This window comes from Bubalus bubalis, chromosome 3 (assembly GCF_019923935.1).
Source record: "Bubalus bubalis isolate 160015118507 breed Murrah chromosome 3, NDDB_SH_1, whole genome shotgun sequence".
In the NCBI taxonomy this organism is placed as follows: Eukaryota; Metazoa; Chordata; class Mammalia; order Artiodactyla; family Bovidae; genus Bubalus; species Bubalus bubalis.
The window spans coordinates 143,230,310-143,247,926 of record NC_059159.1 but is presented as its reverse complement, the minus strand read 5'-3'; the positions used below and the strand labels follow the sequence as shown (position 1 = coordinate 143,247,926).

Below are 17,617 nucleotides of genomic sequence, written 5' to 3'. Positions count from 1 at the left end.
ATCCTGAGACGAGCTGTGGGGAGAACCCCGAGCCAGGGGGTGGTGGTGGTGGTGGAGTGGCTCAGTCGTGTCCGACTCTTCGCAACCCCATGGACTGCAGCACACCAGCCTTCCGTCTTTCACTACCTCCCAGTTTGCTCGAACTCAAGTCCATTGAGTCAACAATGCCATCCAACCATTTCATCCTCCGTCGTCCCCTTCTCCTCCTGCCTTCTATCTTTCCCAGCATCAGGGTCTTTCTAATGTGTTGGCTTTTCGCATCAGGGGACCAAAGTATTGGAGCTTCAGCTTCAGGGTGAAGCCAGGTGGATGCACATTCAAATCCCACCTGTCACTATGAGATCTTGGGGATCCCACTGTGCAGGCCTGGCCCACAGGATTCGGGAAGGGCAGCAGGCTCCCATACCCTTGTCTCCCCGAGACCACCACCTTCTGTGCCTGGGGCTCCTGGGTTCTCCGTGAACACTCACGCCTGGACAGAGGCATCCCTCCCAAGGGTCTCGGGTCCTGCTGATAAAGCAGCCTCAGTCCTAGGACCTGCCCGTTACCACAGGGAACTATTTTCACAACATGAACCATGTAAGAATGCAGTGTTAGTTCCACAACCTGTTTCCTGACTGGTGGCCACTGGAGCCCAGCAGTCCCAGCCAGGCTCTGGCCTCTCAGGAGGTATGGGGGGAACTTGGACAACCATCCCAGGAGCTCAGAAGACGGGAACACCAGTGCGGCTGGAGGGCCCCTCACCGCCAAAGGCCCATGCCCATAGGTGCAAAGGCAAACGACCCACAGGCATGGCCGGCGAGGCTGTCACTCGGCATGGGTCTGAGGGCCCCTCCTGCTGGCCGCACCTGTGCTCAGAACCAGGACAGGGCAATGGACCAGGGCAAGGGGACCTGTTGTCTGGTGCAAAACTACCCGTGTGGCAGCTCAGCTGTGCCTCAGTGGTTTCTAAAGACAACAACATGGTAAAACAAGACCAAACCACCAGGCTGATGGGTCGACTGCAGCCAGACCCCGGCTGTGCCCCGGGCTTGCTGCTTCGCCTCTCAGAGGGCCAACACACACCAACCAGGGGGAGAGTCATTTAATTCACAAATAACAGCATTTTGACACTTATTCAAAAATCAGATTTTTATTATAGCAACGTGGTAAACAAAGCACACAGAAGCAACACCTGCAAAGCACATGTAAGAGCAAAGAAGCAACCCCCAGGAGACTTTCTAAAATGGTAAGTCACTGTTACATAATTCTGAGGTCAGGAGCTTCTAAGGAAGGGCTATGCTGAGCTGCCCATCACCCCCAGGCTGGCTCGCGGCGCCACCGGCGCAGGTGGGTGGGTCCACTCCCGCTCAGCTGAGCCTCACGCCATCCATCACGTGCCTGACCAACCAGTGTGGCTTCCGAGGTGTTTTCAGGCCACCCTGCCCTTTGGGCAATCCCGGGAAGCTTAGTTTCTATTCTTAACTTCAAACATTTGTGGGAAAGAGAAGCACCATCACCACAGGCTCCCATGTGCCCGACGGCGCCTTTACCACGTGCAGGAGGCACACGCCCCCTCCCCCAGAACATCAGCACCACTTTGAACACTAGAGGAACCATGGAGGTAAGAAAAGAAGGAGACAGGAATGTGGACACTACACCCTTTTCTCTCTTTTTTTTAAGTATTAAATTCAGAAGTAAACAGAAAGAAAAAAAAAACAAACCATGAATCCATTACATTATCAACAAATCTTAAAGAATCTTATCCTGCACTTCTACCAAGTTACTAAAACTTTGGAAAATCTAAATAATGGACAGATCAATCAATGTAATTCTGCGGAGGTGGGCAGCAGCAGCTCCTTGGGCCTAGCAGACAAGCTCTGGCTTTCTGGGAGTGCAGAAATGCAGATCCACACGCTGAGGGATGGGTGGAGGAGGTGCAGTGGGTTTTCCCATGTGCCTCAGGGACCTTCTGTGTTTGGATGGGAGAACTGATTTGAACTCAAAGGGGAGACTCAATTAACATTCAGGATCTTGAGGTGGTTCATCCAGGATGGGCACGAAGGCATCAGACAGCCCCATGGAGACTGCTGATGAGGGTGCGCCTCTTGACACCAGCTCTGCGGTGAGGCCCTTTGGGGAGGTCACCCCACAAGGCGCGGGCGGCCACTGACTGCCGGCTTCAGCAGCCCCATTGCTCTTCCTTTGATGTCCAGGGTCCATGCAAGCCTGGGCCCACCAGGGCTACGAGCAGATGCATAAAAAAGATTCTCGCTGTGATCTTTCCTGCAAAGGAAACAGCAATAAAGTTTACTGCCAGGTCACAACGGAGGAATTCTTGTAAACAAGTAACCTTTGCTCTCAGCTTTGGAGAGAGGACCATGAGCGGAGAACAGGGAGAGACCAGGGTGCATCTCAGAGCCCCGAGAATGGGCTTTACAGCTGCAGCGTGTGCCATCTGCTTCGCTCTCACACGGCTGTGAAAGCCGGTGGCTGTAACTTGGGCTTCATTCACAGGACAGATACTAGAGAGGCGGCCCGTTTCAGACCCGCAGTCACTCCACCTGCTTTCTGGCCACAGGACACCATGACAGAGGTGGGCGCTGCCCACGTCACACGCATGGTGCTAATGGCATTCTGCCTTTTCGGGTGGAAGCTCATTTCTCTTGTGTCAAAAGAACTCTGACTCTACCGACACCCACACACAGGACACATACAGAGGGGCCACCACCGCTGCCGGTCAGCTCTGCTGCGGGCGGTCGGGCCGGTCTTCACGCAGCTGCAGTCCCAGCTCCCAGGCCTCTGGGCACTTACAAACAGGAAGGCTTTGCTCTAGGGCTCGACTCCTGTTCCTGCTGAACTGAGCCAGTGTGTAAAATGAGAACTGATATCAGCTCAGTAGGCACCGGAGGGCGGGTCCAACTGACAGCCCGGAGAAGCAGCGCCTCGGCTGGGAGCTCGCTCGGCCTCGTTCCACTGGCGCTGCAGAAGACACAGACCTGGACTGCAAATACAAGAGAGAGTTCACCGTGCTCGGAAATCACAAGAGGACGTCTCCTTTGAAAGTACCCAGCTCTACTCACACGTCATCTACCGCTGACATAGTCTTACTTGACTTCTATGATTCATTTGGTTTTAATTTTTAAAATTAATAATTTTGCAGCTTTCAATACATTTGAACTTTCAGACAGATGTTTACTTAGTGGATTTATATTTCTGTAGACTTTGGGGATGTGTGCATTCGTAACAGGACAAAGTGCATCCTTGGGGCCAGGCGGGCCCTCATCCTCCAGAATCCTGCTTGGCCTCGAGCTGACCGCTCAGCAGCGGCCTCTGCCCCAGCAGCTCCACCTTAACTGGCCCCATCTCACCTTCTCTTCAGGTGCAGAACTTAGCCACTGTGAACAAAGCGGAAACCAGTCACTGTTCACCAATCAGCTAAGCTCTGCACCTCGTCAGAGAGGTCGTCGCTGGGCATAAGGAAAGGGCCGGCGAGCATCTTCCGAGGCTGTCGGCTTCTTCTGCTTGCAGAGAGGAGCTACGAGATGCATCTGTTCCCCGAACTGCAGAGAGCGCAACTACGGCTTCTGGAGCAGCAGTCAGGGTCGTGGTTGCGTGGTAATCCCTGGCAATGTGATTTTAATCTTAAGTCACAAATCAGCATGCCAGGAACCCAAGCAGCCAGAGCACTCAGGGGCGGCGGTGCCGCCCACATCGCACGTACCAGCTTCCTCAGACACAAGGCGACGACACCACCTCCAGGCCTGCCACGCTCCCAAGTGGGTTTTCCTTCTGCTTGGTGTTCGTTTACTCGGTATCTTAGGGGTATAATTTTTAAAAATCAAAGGACTCACAGATGACCACACAAATGCCAGCGCAGCTTTGGGAGATGAAATGAAAAATGCACCAACCAGCTGGTCTGGGCCGCCACGCTCAGTCTCCCAGCCCATCACCCCCTGGGGCACAGGTTCTAAGTGTCGGGGATGTCTGTGGGGATCCTCAAGGGGTGGGATGGATTCCCAACTGCTGGAGGGTGCAGCTCAGGGGGCAGCCCTGTCACGGTCCTTCACCGAGCAGCCAGGGAGGGGGCAGAGGGCATGTAAGTGGCCCCTGTGTTCATCCAGGAGTGCAGGGTGGGTAGGGGGGGCTCCTGACCAGACTACTCCTCTGCCTGCTCGGGGCAGAAAAGCACAATGAGGAATCACCGTAGCTGCGTAGCCCGCGGTAGTTTTCCACCACTTGGAGCACAGGGAACATCAAAGGCACAGCCTGCACCGCTGCAGTTTCACACACTTCAAGCAACACAAACTCTCTGTGAAGTGGCAAACCTGAGGAGAAGCATGACTGGCACTGATCACTGTCTGAGGCTGGCAACACACAACTGTGTGACTGCCCTGCTTTTTAAGCTGGGCTGTCTCTGAACGGGCTTGGAAGCTGCCCGACGGGAGCGCGGGGAAGCCCGCACACAGCCGCTTCGCCACGAGACGCACAGTCGGGGCAACTGTTCCCCCTACTTCCCTTCCTGGCCAACACAGCTCTTCAACTCTCCTGGAAGAACCTCTTCAGCAGTAAGAGTTCTCTCAGATAAATACGGCAGTTAAACATATTAGACAGAAATGGTTTTTTATAAGAGCAAAACATTAGAAACAAATTAAATGTCCAACAATATCAACATAATATATTAAATATCCATTAAAATTATAGAAAATCTATACAATACGAAGAATGAAATCTGAAGTTAAAAAAAAGAAGACACAAAATCAGACATGCCCTGTTATGATGTAAAACCTTGAAGAAACCCGGAGAGTCAGAGAAATGATAATGGTAAAGAAAAAAAATACTTTTAATTTCACAGTTTTACATAAAACCTACGAATCATTGCTAAATTACATTTAGAATGCATAAATTCCATTAAAAACTACTAGAATGTAGATCTAACAAGTCAATTTCAAGCACAATTAACAGAGGAAGCAGTTTAAACCATTTAGGACTCCCACTCCGACTCTGCTCCAACACGAGGTAGCCTGCTGTGGACATGCCGCGTAGAGAGGCACCCAGCGGAGAGCAGGAGGGCCTGCCAGCCTTTCCTGCCAGGTGGGGACAACCGGAGGGACCTCAAGTTCCCACACACCTCCTCACAGCTCAGGATGCGGGGTAGCCGGGCAATACACCCCCACATTAGCCTTCACCCTGAAGACTGGGGGGCAGGGTGGGGAGGCCGTGCTCTCCAGTTCACCTTCTAACCTACTCAAGATGTTCTCCTGTGACTCCTGTTCGCCCAAATAACAAAACCTGAAGCGGTCAAAACAGTGCTGGGGAAGGGGCTGTTCTGCGAGGGTGGACGGCACGGGCTTTCGTGGCCGCTCGGCCAGACGAGGCGCCACATACCCCTCAGGGCGGGAGGGAGCCCAGGACTGAAGCCGCCAGGGCTCTTGGCTCACCATTTGGCTTACTGACTTACTTGGCTCCTAGGAGGAATCTCGGCTAGAGCCGAAGAATGGAAAAAGGAGAGAGAGAGAGAATCACCTCTTTAAAATAACATCTCAGCCACCACCTCGGCTGAGGATCTGTCCATCTGCTCCCTGCTCAGCTCAAAGCACCTGCGGGCGAGATGCTGCTGCCGTGGATCCTCACTCAGCATCAGCTCCCCGTAGAGGTAGATGCCCATGGCCTGTGGGAGGCACAGAGGCCAGAGAGCATAAGGAAAAGGAATCATGTGTCCCCATGCGCTCGAGTGCACGGTCTGTGTTTGCTTCACACAGACGTGCTAGGCTGGAAGTTACAAAGGCCCTAGAAAAGGCAGACAGCTGAGCAGCGGTGCTTCAGGAAACTGCAGTTTCCGATCCCCTTCTCTTTACTGAAACTCACCAAGGAATTCTCGGCTATCAATTCTATCAACCCTAGTGGCTGAACTGAGGACAGAGGAACATTTTTCCAGTGACGGGGACAGGGACAGGGAGGCTCCCACGACGACTGACCCTATGGGAACCCCTGCAGTTGCGAGGAGACCTGAGTGCTGTATGTATGTGTGTGACTCAGACATGGACCTGCCTCCCTCCTAGCACAGCTGGGAAATGAAGACTTCCTGTCACACAGGTGGGGAGAGCCTCAGGCCACCCTGGAAGAGGCCTGCCACTCAAGCCCAGCCCGCCTGCTCTCCTTCCACGGGCACACACTGGCTCTTCTGTCTCGAAAACAATGCGGCGAAAATCACATCTGTGTTTTTCCTCCAGTTTTAAAAACAGTCGGTTATGTTCTGAAAGACCAAAAAGATCCCTTTGGATCCGCCTTCTCTCTTGTTCTAAGCTTAGTTATGCTATGACTATGTTCCGCTGGAGCAAGGACTTCCAACGACAGTGCAGAAATGAAAACCTGGTGGTGAGGAGCTCAAAAATCTCTTTCTGAAAAAGCTGATGGCAACCCTTACTGGCAGAGATCATGGTTCCAAATACAGTGCAGTCAGTTCTGGTTTTCAGAATAGACTTTAAGTCACTCTTAAATTTTGTCCCTCCATGTTTCCAAACACCTCTTGCTTCACTGTGCAAATGTGACATTTCTTCTGGTACAAAGTCATGTCTTTTTCTTTGTGGGAATAACGAGCCCTTACTTGCTGGCTGCCCCCTATACTCCGTCCTCTCAAAAGAGCCTTTGTTTGCACTGCCCCAACTCTCCACCCCAACAGAAACATGGCTCCATTCTATCAGCCCGCAGCGCTCTGCAGAAAGCTCACTCAGAGGCACCCACTGGCCATGCCAAGGGAACGAGCCACAGCCCACAAGAGCCATGGCACATGCACCACCGTGGCCCAGCAGGCTGGGGAGCGGGAGAGATGCTGACCCCACACACATTGCAGCCCAGCAGACGTGGCAAAGAAACACCTTCAAACAGGTTCATGGGCTCCTTGCAAGGTGACTGCTTTCCTTGGTGAACAGTGAGGAAAGTCCTCACAGGAAAGCAGCTCAACACAGGGGTCCACCTGGCATGGCAGGGGCAGACACAGACCAGACTGTCCCGGCCAGCCGGGGCTGTCCCAGTCTCATCCCCAGACACACAAAGGCACAGATACACATCATCGCATCACTGGGCCACAATCCTAACCTAAAGAACCTGGGGTTCAAAGATGTACTGAGGTCTGCCCATGCTTTATTTGGTTAACGGCAGTGGGCCACAGCTCCATCAAACCAGGTGCGCTTTTAAGGAGATATCGAGAAGAAAAAAGCGCAAAAGTTGGGTAGGAGTGCTCCTACCAACTCTTCAAAATCGTTGGAAAGTGCTGAAGCACTTGTTTTTTAAGTAGAGAAGGCAACAAACTGGGCCCCATGTTAACCATACTGCATAGTCAGGGACAGCATTTAAAGAATCCCCATCTGCTGAAAAATGAAACTTACCTGATCCTCCTGAAGGAACCTCTCCACGTCTCTGTACGCTTTTGTGTATTTGTGCTTAACAATGAGTTCACACCAGCGATGGCGAACCTTAAGCAAAGAGAGAAAAATCCCATAAGCAACAAACTGGTAGGTTTCCTTGGCCTAATAAGTTTAATGATGGAGAACTTTTCCTGTTAGAAGAAGTTACTCTGTTAACACAGTTGAGACTTTAAAATTTCATTTTAATGTCTTTTACAAAGAAAGGAACCACGCTCTTCGTTAAGAGGGCTGCCAGTCAACTTTAGGGGAAGAAAGTGCATGTTTCACTTAGGTGTTCTGATGTTTTAAAATACAATTTTGCCACACAGTAGATAAATGCAGAACGTAATTGGGAAATTAAACGCACGCCCCCAGCCAGGCAGGCTGGTGCTCTGCCCTGCAGGATGCTGTCCATGACGGTTTCCTTCATAAACCACAACTACTTGATTTCCTGCAATAAGTGATTTGGTTCAGTGCTGTTGATTTTAACAATACACACAGTAAAAGGGAGAAGACCCTGCTCTCCACATTCCTAAGAGGCAGAGAGCGCCTTCTGAGGAGCCTGAGGTATCTGCTGGAGGGGAGAGGAGAGCAGACCACCCTGACGCAGGCAGCTCTGGCTGCATGTTTCCTGCACAACCTACAGAAAACAGACAAGCTACATGTGTGTATCGTTTAGTGAAGATGCGTGATGAAAGATTCACCAGCAGGGATTTGTCAGGAAGCCCCCCCCCCCCCCCACCCCGCAAACCCCACAGACAACATGGGAGTCTGATCCCAGCACCGGCTGCCTCGGCTGATAAGGGGCAGTCTTGCCCCTCCCCCACCACCTCTTCATCTCTAGGCCACTTCAGACACTCTTTCTGTCGAGACTCTACCTAAATCCAGTCCTGGGACATTGTCTACTGCATTAAAGCCCTCTCAATTATGCCCAGTGAGCAGTCCACCGTTTTATATTCCATTATTGGTTCAACATTAGCTATACATGGAAGTGATTACATGCATTTAAAAAATAAAAAAGCCTCCTTCCATCACTCTGTGTTTTTACTGCCTTTGAAAGAGGAAGACCCTTAATAGCAATCCATTTGTGGCAACAGTAAAATGTAAGTAATTTCAACATTTTGGCTGGGGCCCCTGTAAATTATATCATTATGCACTGATGGCCGGATCTCTCCTTTAATCTACTATAAATAGATTTACACACAAACAATTAGGAACGAAGCAAAGAAACATTTTTTGGAAAGAATCCTTCCCCTAGGCTACAGTGCACTCTGAGACACACGGTGGTGCCCTCTGCTTACAGGCAGCCAGCCCCTTTGAACTTCTAAGAACAGGATGCCAACGAACTTTTTACATCCACAAAGGAATTTCGGAGGCGCACGGAAATGAGCTAATAGCCCCGGATCATCACAACAAAAGGGAAGCAGGTTGGGCTGGACAGGTCTTGGAAATCTTTCCACCTTCAACAAACTGTTCTTTCCTATATGGCCAACAGAAAGGGACAGCATAAAAGGAAAGGGTAGCGACTAAGGTATTCTAAGCAGAAGAACCACTGACCAGAGCCCAGACTGCACCAATCAGAGGAAGCTCCCAGAACAACTGGATCCCGCTCTTGTGTTTTGGTTCAAGTACAGGACAGAACCAAAAGGGTCCCTTGGTCCATTTCTCTGGTTTCTTTTCCAACTCAATGAAACCTAGATGCCTCAGGTACCACCAGTCGCATCCATGCAGCACCGGAAATGCCGTGCTCTTTGTTCATAAGCTCTGGGAAAGGAGAAGGCCTGGTGGGAGGCCACCGTGCAGCCTGAGAGCCAGGACACTGGGCCACCTGCTATGGAGCCTTGCAAAAGAGCCTTACTTCTCACAACTGCACGTGGGGACAGCTGTCCCGGCTCTTAGAGTCAAGTGTAAGAGAAGTCTGTCAGCTCCACCGTGAGCTAAAGACAGGCTTGTGCACCAAGCCCTTGACAAGGACAGTTGCTGATCATTCCAAAAGTTGGGGATGTTATCTTTTGTTAGACCTCATTTTGAGAATGGAGGTAGTTATTACCGGCCTTCCACGCACCACGCCCCCAACTCTACCCTCTGCTCTCCTTTATCTTACTTACATATAAAGAAACAACAAAACACAAATTAGGGTTTGTTTCTTAGTCGGGTAAGTCCACTATGACTGGAAGAGGATTAAGGAGCTGGGCTGAGTGAGAGAGGCCTCCACAACCAATATGAAGTCAGTGTTTCCACTTCTCTTCTTGTTAAAAAATCAGTGTATTGTCATGATTAATAAGAGATCTAGTCTTCTGACCCCTGAAAGCTAACATGACATCCAGGAAGTACAGAACAACCCCTTTCCCCACCCTACAAAGAGCAGGAAAAACAACAAGCCTTTTCATTACAACAGAAGTAAATATATTGCAAAATTTCAATGACAGAATGTTTAAAAGACATCACAGAGATGCTGTGTGAGGCTGAGGGCCCAACAAATATTTCTCGCTTGCAGACAGGGCTTTTACTCCTCTTTGTATTTCTTTAAGAAACAAAGAAAATCTCTATCTTTTAGCTGAGAACCCAAAATTTACAAGGAAACTGGTCACGACTTGGAACGGAGGTCTTCCTGAAAATGAGGCAGTAGGGTGACATTTGTCTCCATTTCTCCCAGCAGTACTTCCACAGTGGGCACTCATGGACTATCTTCCTTTCTCCAGATCACTGAGCAACTCAAAGAAATCCCTGACAGAGGTCCTCACATAGTCGTACCCAGCTTCTTCCTCTGTTGATAATGGAGGAAAGTGAAGTTCTCAGTGCTGGGGAGCAGCAGAGAATTCAGAAGCAGAGGCAGGGCTCTACGAACAAAACTATCCACTCTGTAGACCTGCTCTTCTTTATTTTCTAATTAATTTATTCATCAACGGGGGCAGTGGTCACCTCGTCTTTCTACTTCCTCGGTGAGATGAAAAGTGAACACTGTAGATACACCTATGGGAACATCTGGCCCAGCCACAGTATCTGTGGCTTCCTGACTGTTCATTCAGCATCGGCATTCAATGGGTAGATAGATACATACACCAAAACCGATCAACACTTACACTTTACATATTCAATTAATACCACAATGTCTCAAGAGAGATAAAAAACTTTTAATGACTTTTTCAACTGTGATTCAGATTCATGAAGTCACTCCAAACCCACACCAGGAATCACCTGAAAGCCTTGAGCCAGCCAGCATCTTAGCCTGAATTCCAGCAACGCTGTCAGGCTACCAAAGGAAAGAGGCAAGGGTGAGGGGGGCAGAATCAGGTCAGGAAAAGAATAAGAAACCTGAGAAAATCAGAAAAGCGATATTTCAGGAGTGGGAAGGGGTGGAACTGCCCGTGGTGGTGAAGAGCAGGGCCGCGGGACCCCTGTTCCAGGAGCTCCAGAGCGTGTGGTCTCACAGGGCCCTGGAAGCTCACCTTTTCCTCACTGAGTCTTCAGTGCAGACAGTGGCTGGTTCAGCCCAAATCCTGCTAGCCAGTACCAGGACAGGAGTGTGCCCACCGCCCAGGGCCATGCTGCCGGTCCTATAACACACTGAAGTATATCTGTGCTAACAGGCCCGAGCCGCCTGAGAGGCGTGAGCAGACATGTGGGCCAGATATCCAAATCACTGTCTGCACAGGATACGTATACATGTGTATACACACATACAGAAACAAACGTTTCCTTTTTAACAGTTTCCCTCACTACAGCAACTCCTGATAGTTCTGTTGTTCTTTTCTCTGGTTGGTGACCTGCTGAAGTGATTTCATGACCCCGGGACCTGATCCACAGAGCTGTCTCCCAGGGCGGGGGAGAGAACAGCCTCTGCTCGTGGGCTGCTGTGGGAGCCCACCCAGGTCGCCGCAGCAAGCATCAGGACAGCGACTCTCACAGTCATTGCTTGTCTCTTAGTAGGAGCAGCATGTTTCTGGCTTTCGTTTTTACTTCACAAGTTCTGTTTATTGAATTCATAAAAACGTGCGAGTATCAACTCCAAGGAAAAGTTTGTTAACTGCTGAAAACCGGAAGAGCAAGGTGCCTGTCAGGTGGGCAGTGAGGAGGGAAGGACTGGGATGGGGGTGCGGGGGGTGAGGTGGGGAGGCGGGGTGGGACCATGCAGCAGCCCAGGAAGACGAGCCTGGACTCTGGACAGTGAGACACCAGCTGGAGCGGCCAGGGGAGGAAGCCTGCAGGGAGGGTCCTCAAGCCTGGGGCAGCAGGCACTTCTCAGGCCACCCCCTGGCAAGTACACCCAGGGGCCAGACACCTGGGGACTTTGCAAACTGTTTGCAAAGACAGCCTGGCCCCAGCACCAGCCTGAGTTGCATGGCATTTCTACCATTTCAAGGACATTATCGCTACCCAAGAGGCAAGCCGAATGACTTCTGGCTGGCTCCTCTGATTTCCGGCACCTGCCTTGTACGGTCAAACCATGGCTCAGATTCAGGGACAAGTCCCATGACCCAATGGGCACTTCTGTGATATAACCAAGGCCTTGATTAGGCCATGCTGGGGCTCCCTCCTGGAAAAGGAAAGAAAAACTACTGAGAGATAACTCCCCACCTGCCTGCCTGCCTGCCTCTCCCCAAACGCTTTTCAATCTGAAAATTTTAATGCATCCAGAACTAACTACTATTAAACTGGAGAACAGGGGTTGCCAATTTTTTCTGTCAAGGGTCACAGTAAGCGTCTATGGCTTCTCTCTCAGTCCATTTGCCTGTATCACAGGAGTAGCCATAGACAATATGTAAATGAGAGGGCATCGCTATCTTCAGATAAACTTTTATTTTCAAAAACAAGCAGTGGGCTGGACCTGCAGGCTCAAGGCTGCTGACCCCTGATCTGCAAAGGAAGCCCATGCTGGTGAATGTTTAACACCCCTCTGCCCGCAACCCACCAGCATGACGCCACAGAACACAGAGCCAGGAGGCCTTTGTGAGCCGGCTCCAGCCAGTGTCAGCCTGTCCTGCCAGGAAATCTAGGGTGTTCTTGACTGTGGGGCTTTTCTTTCCTCTGTGGGCTGAACTCTGCACAAGAAACCTGCTCCGGCTTCCCTGGGAAACAGAGTACCTCTCAGCATACAGCCAAGTGTGAATGCAAGGTGCCAGGCGTGGGTGGGTGGGGGATTGGACACTGAGGAAATGCCAATTTCAGGAAGAATAATCCCCTGAACCAGCTCACTCCCAGTCTCCCACACTGACCAGATGCTTCTGTCTGCAATCCACTATATTCCCTAGATCCTGTGTTCATTAACACTTTACAATTCTCAATGCTCTTTTATACCTTTTATCTTGTTGGTTTTTTTTTTTTGTCTTCAATTTTAACAAGCCATTTCAAATAAATAAAAATTCTTATGAGAATGCTCCCCTACAGGCCACTTACTATCTAATGGACTAATTTCCCAAAGTAGTTTTCAGACATTCCTTAAACGTAATTCTTATAATAATGTAATTTGGAACTCCAGTATATATATACATGTAGACAGATCAAGGAGGAAAAATACAAGTGAGTTCTTCAAGTGGTTTAAATCAGTGAGGTAGAAAACATCTTAAACACTCAACTCCTTTGGTTGGGCGTGGGAGGCTGGGTTCCTTGGAATGGAGTCTGAAAACCTGTATCTCACTCAGAAGAGTTACTGTGACTGAAGAGCGAAAGGAATCAGAGGCTGAGCAGACATGCTGAAGGGGTGAGACAAAACAGTTCAGTTCCAACAGCTTGGCCAACACCCCTCAACTTGGTTCTGGTAGCCATGGTGCCACTGACTGCACGGCCAAGGTCAGAAGCAGAAAATCGGCCTATCTTCTGTCACCACAGGCCCGGGGCTAAGGTTTGTTTTGGTGCATCTCACAGCCACGCTTGAAAAAGCATCTGTGGCTCCTGTACCTGGCTGCTTCCCTTGCTTTATTTTTGAATATTAAAAATTATAAACCAGTAACTTGGCACACATAAACAAGATAGATATATTGTTTTAAGTTTTTCCTTATTTTCCAGGTGTCACTGCCAGATTCACTAGTGTGGTCCATATACTTGGATGCAACGACAACTGCAGGATGCTCCTCCTATTGATATACTACAGCTCCATTAGTCTTTCAATCATCTGACGATGCCAGAAGTCCATTGCTAGTGTCTTCTACAAAGTCCCAAGCCAGAAGTCTATTTCTAGTGTGTTCTAGAAAGTCCCACAGTGTGTTAATAGCTTTTGACCAAGAAGCTACAAGTGTCTACAAGTCGACACAGGTCCAGAACAAGGACGCCCGCGGTGACACTAGGGCACAGGGCTGGGCACCTCGCTCAGCACACGGGAGGTTGGCCAACGACCTGAAACTGGCATGGCCATGCCCCTTAACTCACCTCTTGGGCCCAGAACTCGTTAACCCCGCCTACTTCCCCACGCGTGTGTCACTCTCCCAGAGCCGGGTCTCACAGCTTTCTCCAGCTCTTTGAAACTGCTGTTTCCTTACTCAGTAGTTTGTCTTTACCAACAATAAAATACAAGCTTGGTGAGAGCTGGGGCCTGAGTGCTCCCGGGCCATCTCCAGGCCCTGTCTCAATGCCTGGCACATAAGTATCTGCTTAATAAATGTTTCTGAATGAACGTACCATTCTAAAAACTCAGACTGCTTTTCAGCTACTTTGAAATTATAATGCACGGTTGGAAGCTGTAAAATGCTTTGAAGAATGCCACCCAATCTATTTATGACAGGAAACATTCCTCTTTTTCAGTCCTTTTGATTCTAAAATTTACTGTTGAAGGGGGGAAAAAAAAATCTGTCCAGGGAACATGATCTGGGCAGCACATTAAACCTCATTTTGAGTTCCATTTTATATCTGTAAACAGAAAGACCAAGGCTCATGGCTTTTGTGAGTTAATAAGTCTAACACTGCAATAAACAAATCTACTTTTTCAATTTGTGTCCTTAAATTAGATTTATCATTGCTTTAAAGTGGGTTGACTGCTGCTGAGGGAAGCATGACTGGCAGCCGGGGGGCGTGGGGAGACCTTTCCAGAGTGGCTCCGGGACAGACAGCCTTTCCAGCATTCCGTTCCGGCGCATCTGCGATGGTCTGGGATGTCTCTTTCTCATGTGGCACAGTCGGGGGTATGCCTGTCACACCAAGATTCCCAACACTTTCCTTCTCCTCTCACCTTACAGCTCCTTACTTTCAAAGGGCTATGATCTTAACCCTGTTTTAACTAAAGGGAGTGCAGAGTTGCTCTGTGTGCTGCCACAAAGCCAGGCTGGTAAATCTCGTTGCCCTGAGTTAAGACAACAGGCTCTCAGCTCTTTTTCCTAACCTTGCCTGAGTCAGTCCCTAAAGCTCTCAGCTCTATGGTAACTGGTTACAGCCAGTAATACCAGATTTTACCAGTTATGACCAGAGCTATGGCAACCCGCAAAACAGGAATCATCCAAGCCTGCTATGGGGCTCTTCACACTTGACATGCACATGGAGTGTGACAGTGAGGGTCAAAGGTCATGAAAAACACCAAGTTTTACACGGTCTCTCAGGCAAGTTCCAGCCTTTCTTCCTTCTCCTGTGTATATACTGTTTCATTTAATGTCATCAATACTATTCAAGAGAGCTGGCTCTAAAACGTACAAATCAGGAGTCCATGATGAGTGCACCGTGAAGTATGGTACAGTGAGCCTTCCCTCCCTATCAAAGCCGAAGTGAAAGTCACTCAGTCGTGTCCGACTCTTTCAACCCCGTGGACTATACAGTCCATGGAATTTTCCAGGCCAGAATACTGGAGTGGGTAGCCTTTCCCTTCTCCAGGGGATCTTCCCAAACCAGGGATTGAACCCAGATCTCCCACATTGCAGGCGGATTCTTTACCAACTGAGCCACAAGAGAAGCCTAAGAATACTGGAGTGGGTAGCCCATCCCTTCTCCAGTGGATCGTCCCAACCCAGGAATCCAACCAGGCGGATTCTTTACTAACTGAGCTATCAGGAAAGCTCAGTGAGCCTTCCTCACTGAGCTCCCTCCCTATCAAAACGGCACACTAAATGGCAACATTCCAATGTGGAATTTGATAATTAGGAAATTACACACTGCACCTCCTTTCCTCATTAATATCTGACAAATGGCCTTTGCTAAAAAAAAAAAAAAAAAAAAGAAAGAAATAAGACTTTTACTGTTGCCAGAACAGTGACCCTGGGTTACTTCTTCCTCTGAGAAGCCCTGAAGGGACACCTGCGCCTCCTCTCCGTTTCCTCAGGGGCAGACGTGACCGACTCCGGAGGGCCACATCAGGTCTACCAAAAAGGTTTGCTCTCTCTAGAAGGGGTTTCCCTATAACCTTAGTTATCCAATCACCTTATCATGTCATATACTAGTCACTCTATTCCAGAACACTTGGAGATCCAGGAAACGTCATTCTCCAAAAGCTAAGTTTTGGGTATTAAGGATGATTCGGTGAATAAAACAGACAAGCTCCTGCCCTCTTAGAGCTTACATTTCAGTATAAAGTCTAAGAAAAGTTCAGTAAACTCATGTTAGCGACAAATGTCACGACAGGACCTAACAGGGTGTAATGAGGACAGTGGGAGCGGCCCAGGGGTACAGACAGGAGACCTCGAGCAGGGGCCTCTCAGACGGAGAGGCAACGGAGGCAAAGACACTAGCTGTTGAGCGGGACAGCCTAAGCTCAGTGGGTTTCTAGCCCTACCACATGTTCCATGAAAAAATTCAACTCTCCCCTGCCCACTTCTTCTTAATGGCTATTTCTTCTAATACCTTCCTAATGGAAGCTAGAGAAATGGACTTATAAACCAGCAATTCCACTTCTTAGGTATAAGACCCAAAAGAAATGACAGCTTATGTCTACACACAACACTGCACCCAAATGTTCACAGCAGCATTACATGTAACAGCCCGAAAACCCAAATGTCTATCAACTGATGAATGGTTAAACAGACATGGCTTACCCGTACCATCAAAAATACTTGCTGATAAAAAGAAATGAAGTATCAATACATGCAAAACATGAGTGATTCCTGAAGATGGTATGCTAAGTGAAAAGAAGCCATTCACAAAAGGTTTGCTGCTGCTGCTGCTGCTAAGTCGCTTCAGTCATGTCCGACTCTGTGCGACCCTAGAGACAGCAGCCCACCAAGCTTCCCCATCCCTGGGATTCTCCAGGCAAGAACAGTGGAGTGGGTTGCCATTTCCTTCTCCAATGCATGAAAGTGAAAAGTGAAAGGGAAGTTGCCCAGTCGTGTCCGACTCTTAGCGACCCCATGGACTACAGCCCACCAGGCTCCTCCGTCCATGGGTTTTCCAGGCAAGAGTACTGGAGTGGGGTGCCATTGCCTTCTCCGTACAAAAGGTTTATGTGATCCCATTTACATGGAAGTCCCCAGTAAGCAAATCTGTAGACACAGAGACGAGTCTGGCTGCCAATGACTGGAGTGGGAGGAGAGACGGGAATGACAGCTAAAGGCTACAGGGTTTCTTTGGGGGATGACAGACCTTCTACAGCTCTCTGTAGTGATGGCTGTACAGCTGTGAATATACTAAAAACTGCTGAAATGTATCTAAAATATACTAAAAACTGCTGAAATGTATCTAAAATATACTAAAAACTGCTGAAATGTATATTTTGAAATGGTGAATCATATGAGAAGTGAAGTATTTCTCAAAATATTTGCTATTAAAAACAACCAAAGAGTCAAGCTGGGGAAGGCTGGTTCAGGAAACAGTACCTGAGGCAACTACCTGCTGTCTGACAGAGGAGCCCAGGGGCAGGCCTGGCTCTGGGCTGCTCTCCCCACTGCCTGTGGACTTCCTATGCACTCAGCCTGGGCATCTGCTTCTACCCACTGACGGGCACGATCAGTTGGTCGATGGAACACAATTCCACAAGGTTCAAAGCCGCACAGCAACACACAGACCAAGCAGCTTAAAAAGTCATGCTCAGTGCCTCCCGTAAAGCTGATTTTTAAACCTTCATACCCTGACAAACCAAAAATGCCTTCATACCATATCCGTGCAGGTGCTTTCACTTTTTAAAAACAATGTGAATTCAACACAATTGCTTTCTCTCTGCTATCAGTTATCAGCACAAACATTCACCTGTAAGAGGCATAAACTGCCAGGGAATCCTGCAGATCTGTGCGGCGCCACCTCCCTGCAGGGCAGGCTAGGAGACGACACTCAGGAGGCTCCCACAAGCTTGAGGAAGAGTGCATTCTATATGCAGCCTGAAGGTT

The 17,617-nt window shown here is 49.3% G+C and overlaps 1 protein-coding gene across 8 annotated transcripts in view; it reads right to left on the bottom strand.

The window, feature by feature from the left end:
* Nucleotides 1-1,116: 1,116 nt before the first annotated feature.
* Nucleotides 1,117-17,617, bottom strand: part of AOPEP (aminopeptidase O (putative)) — a 423,192-nt gene continuing 406,691 nt past the window's right edge. For 5 of the 8 annotated variants that reach the window (XM_025281992.3, XM_044940257.2, XM_044940258.2 and 2 more), the window contains 3 exons: nucleotides 7,368-7,454; nucleotides 5,506-5,650; nucleotides 1,117-2,265 (listed from right to left, as the gene is read on the bottom strand). In XM_025281992.3, coding sequence (XP_025137777.3) covers nucleotides 5,510-5,650; nucleotides 7,368-7,454 — 228 coding nt within the window. In that variant the 3' untranslated portion in view covers nucleotides 1,117-2,265; nucleotides 5,506-5,509. Of the gene's footprint in view, nucleotides 2,266-5,505; nucleotides 5,651-7,367; nucleotides 7,455-17,617 lie in introns of those variants that run through there. The other 3 variants (XM_044940256.2, XM_044940259.2, XM_044940261.2) reach the window with 2 other exon arrangements.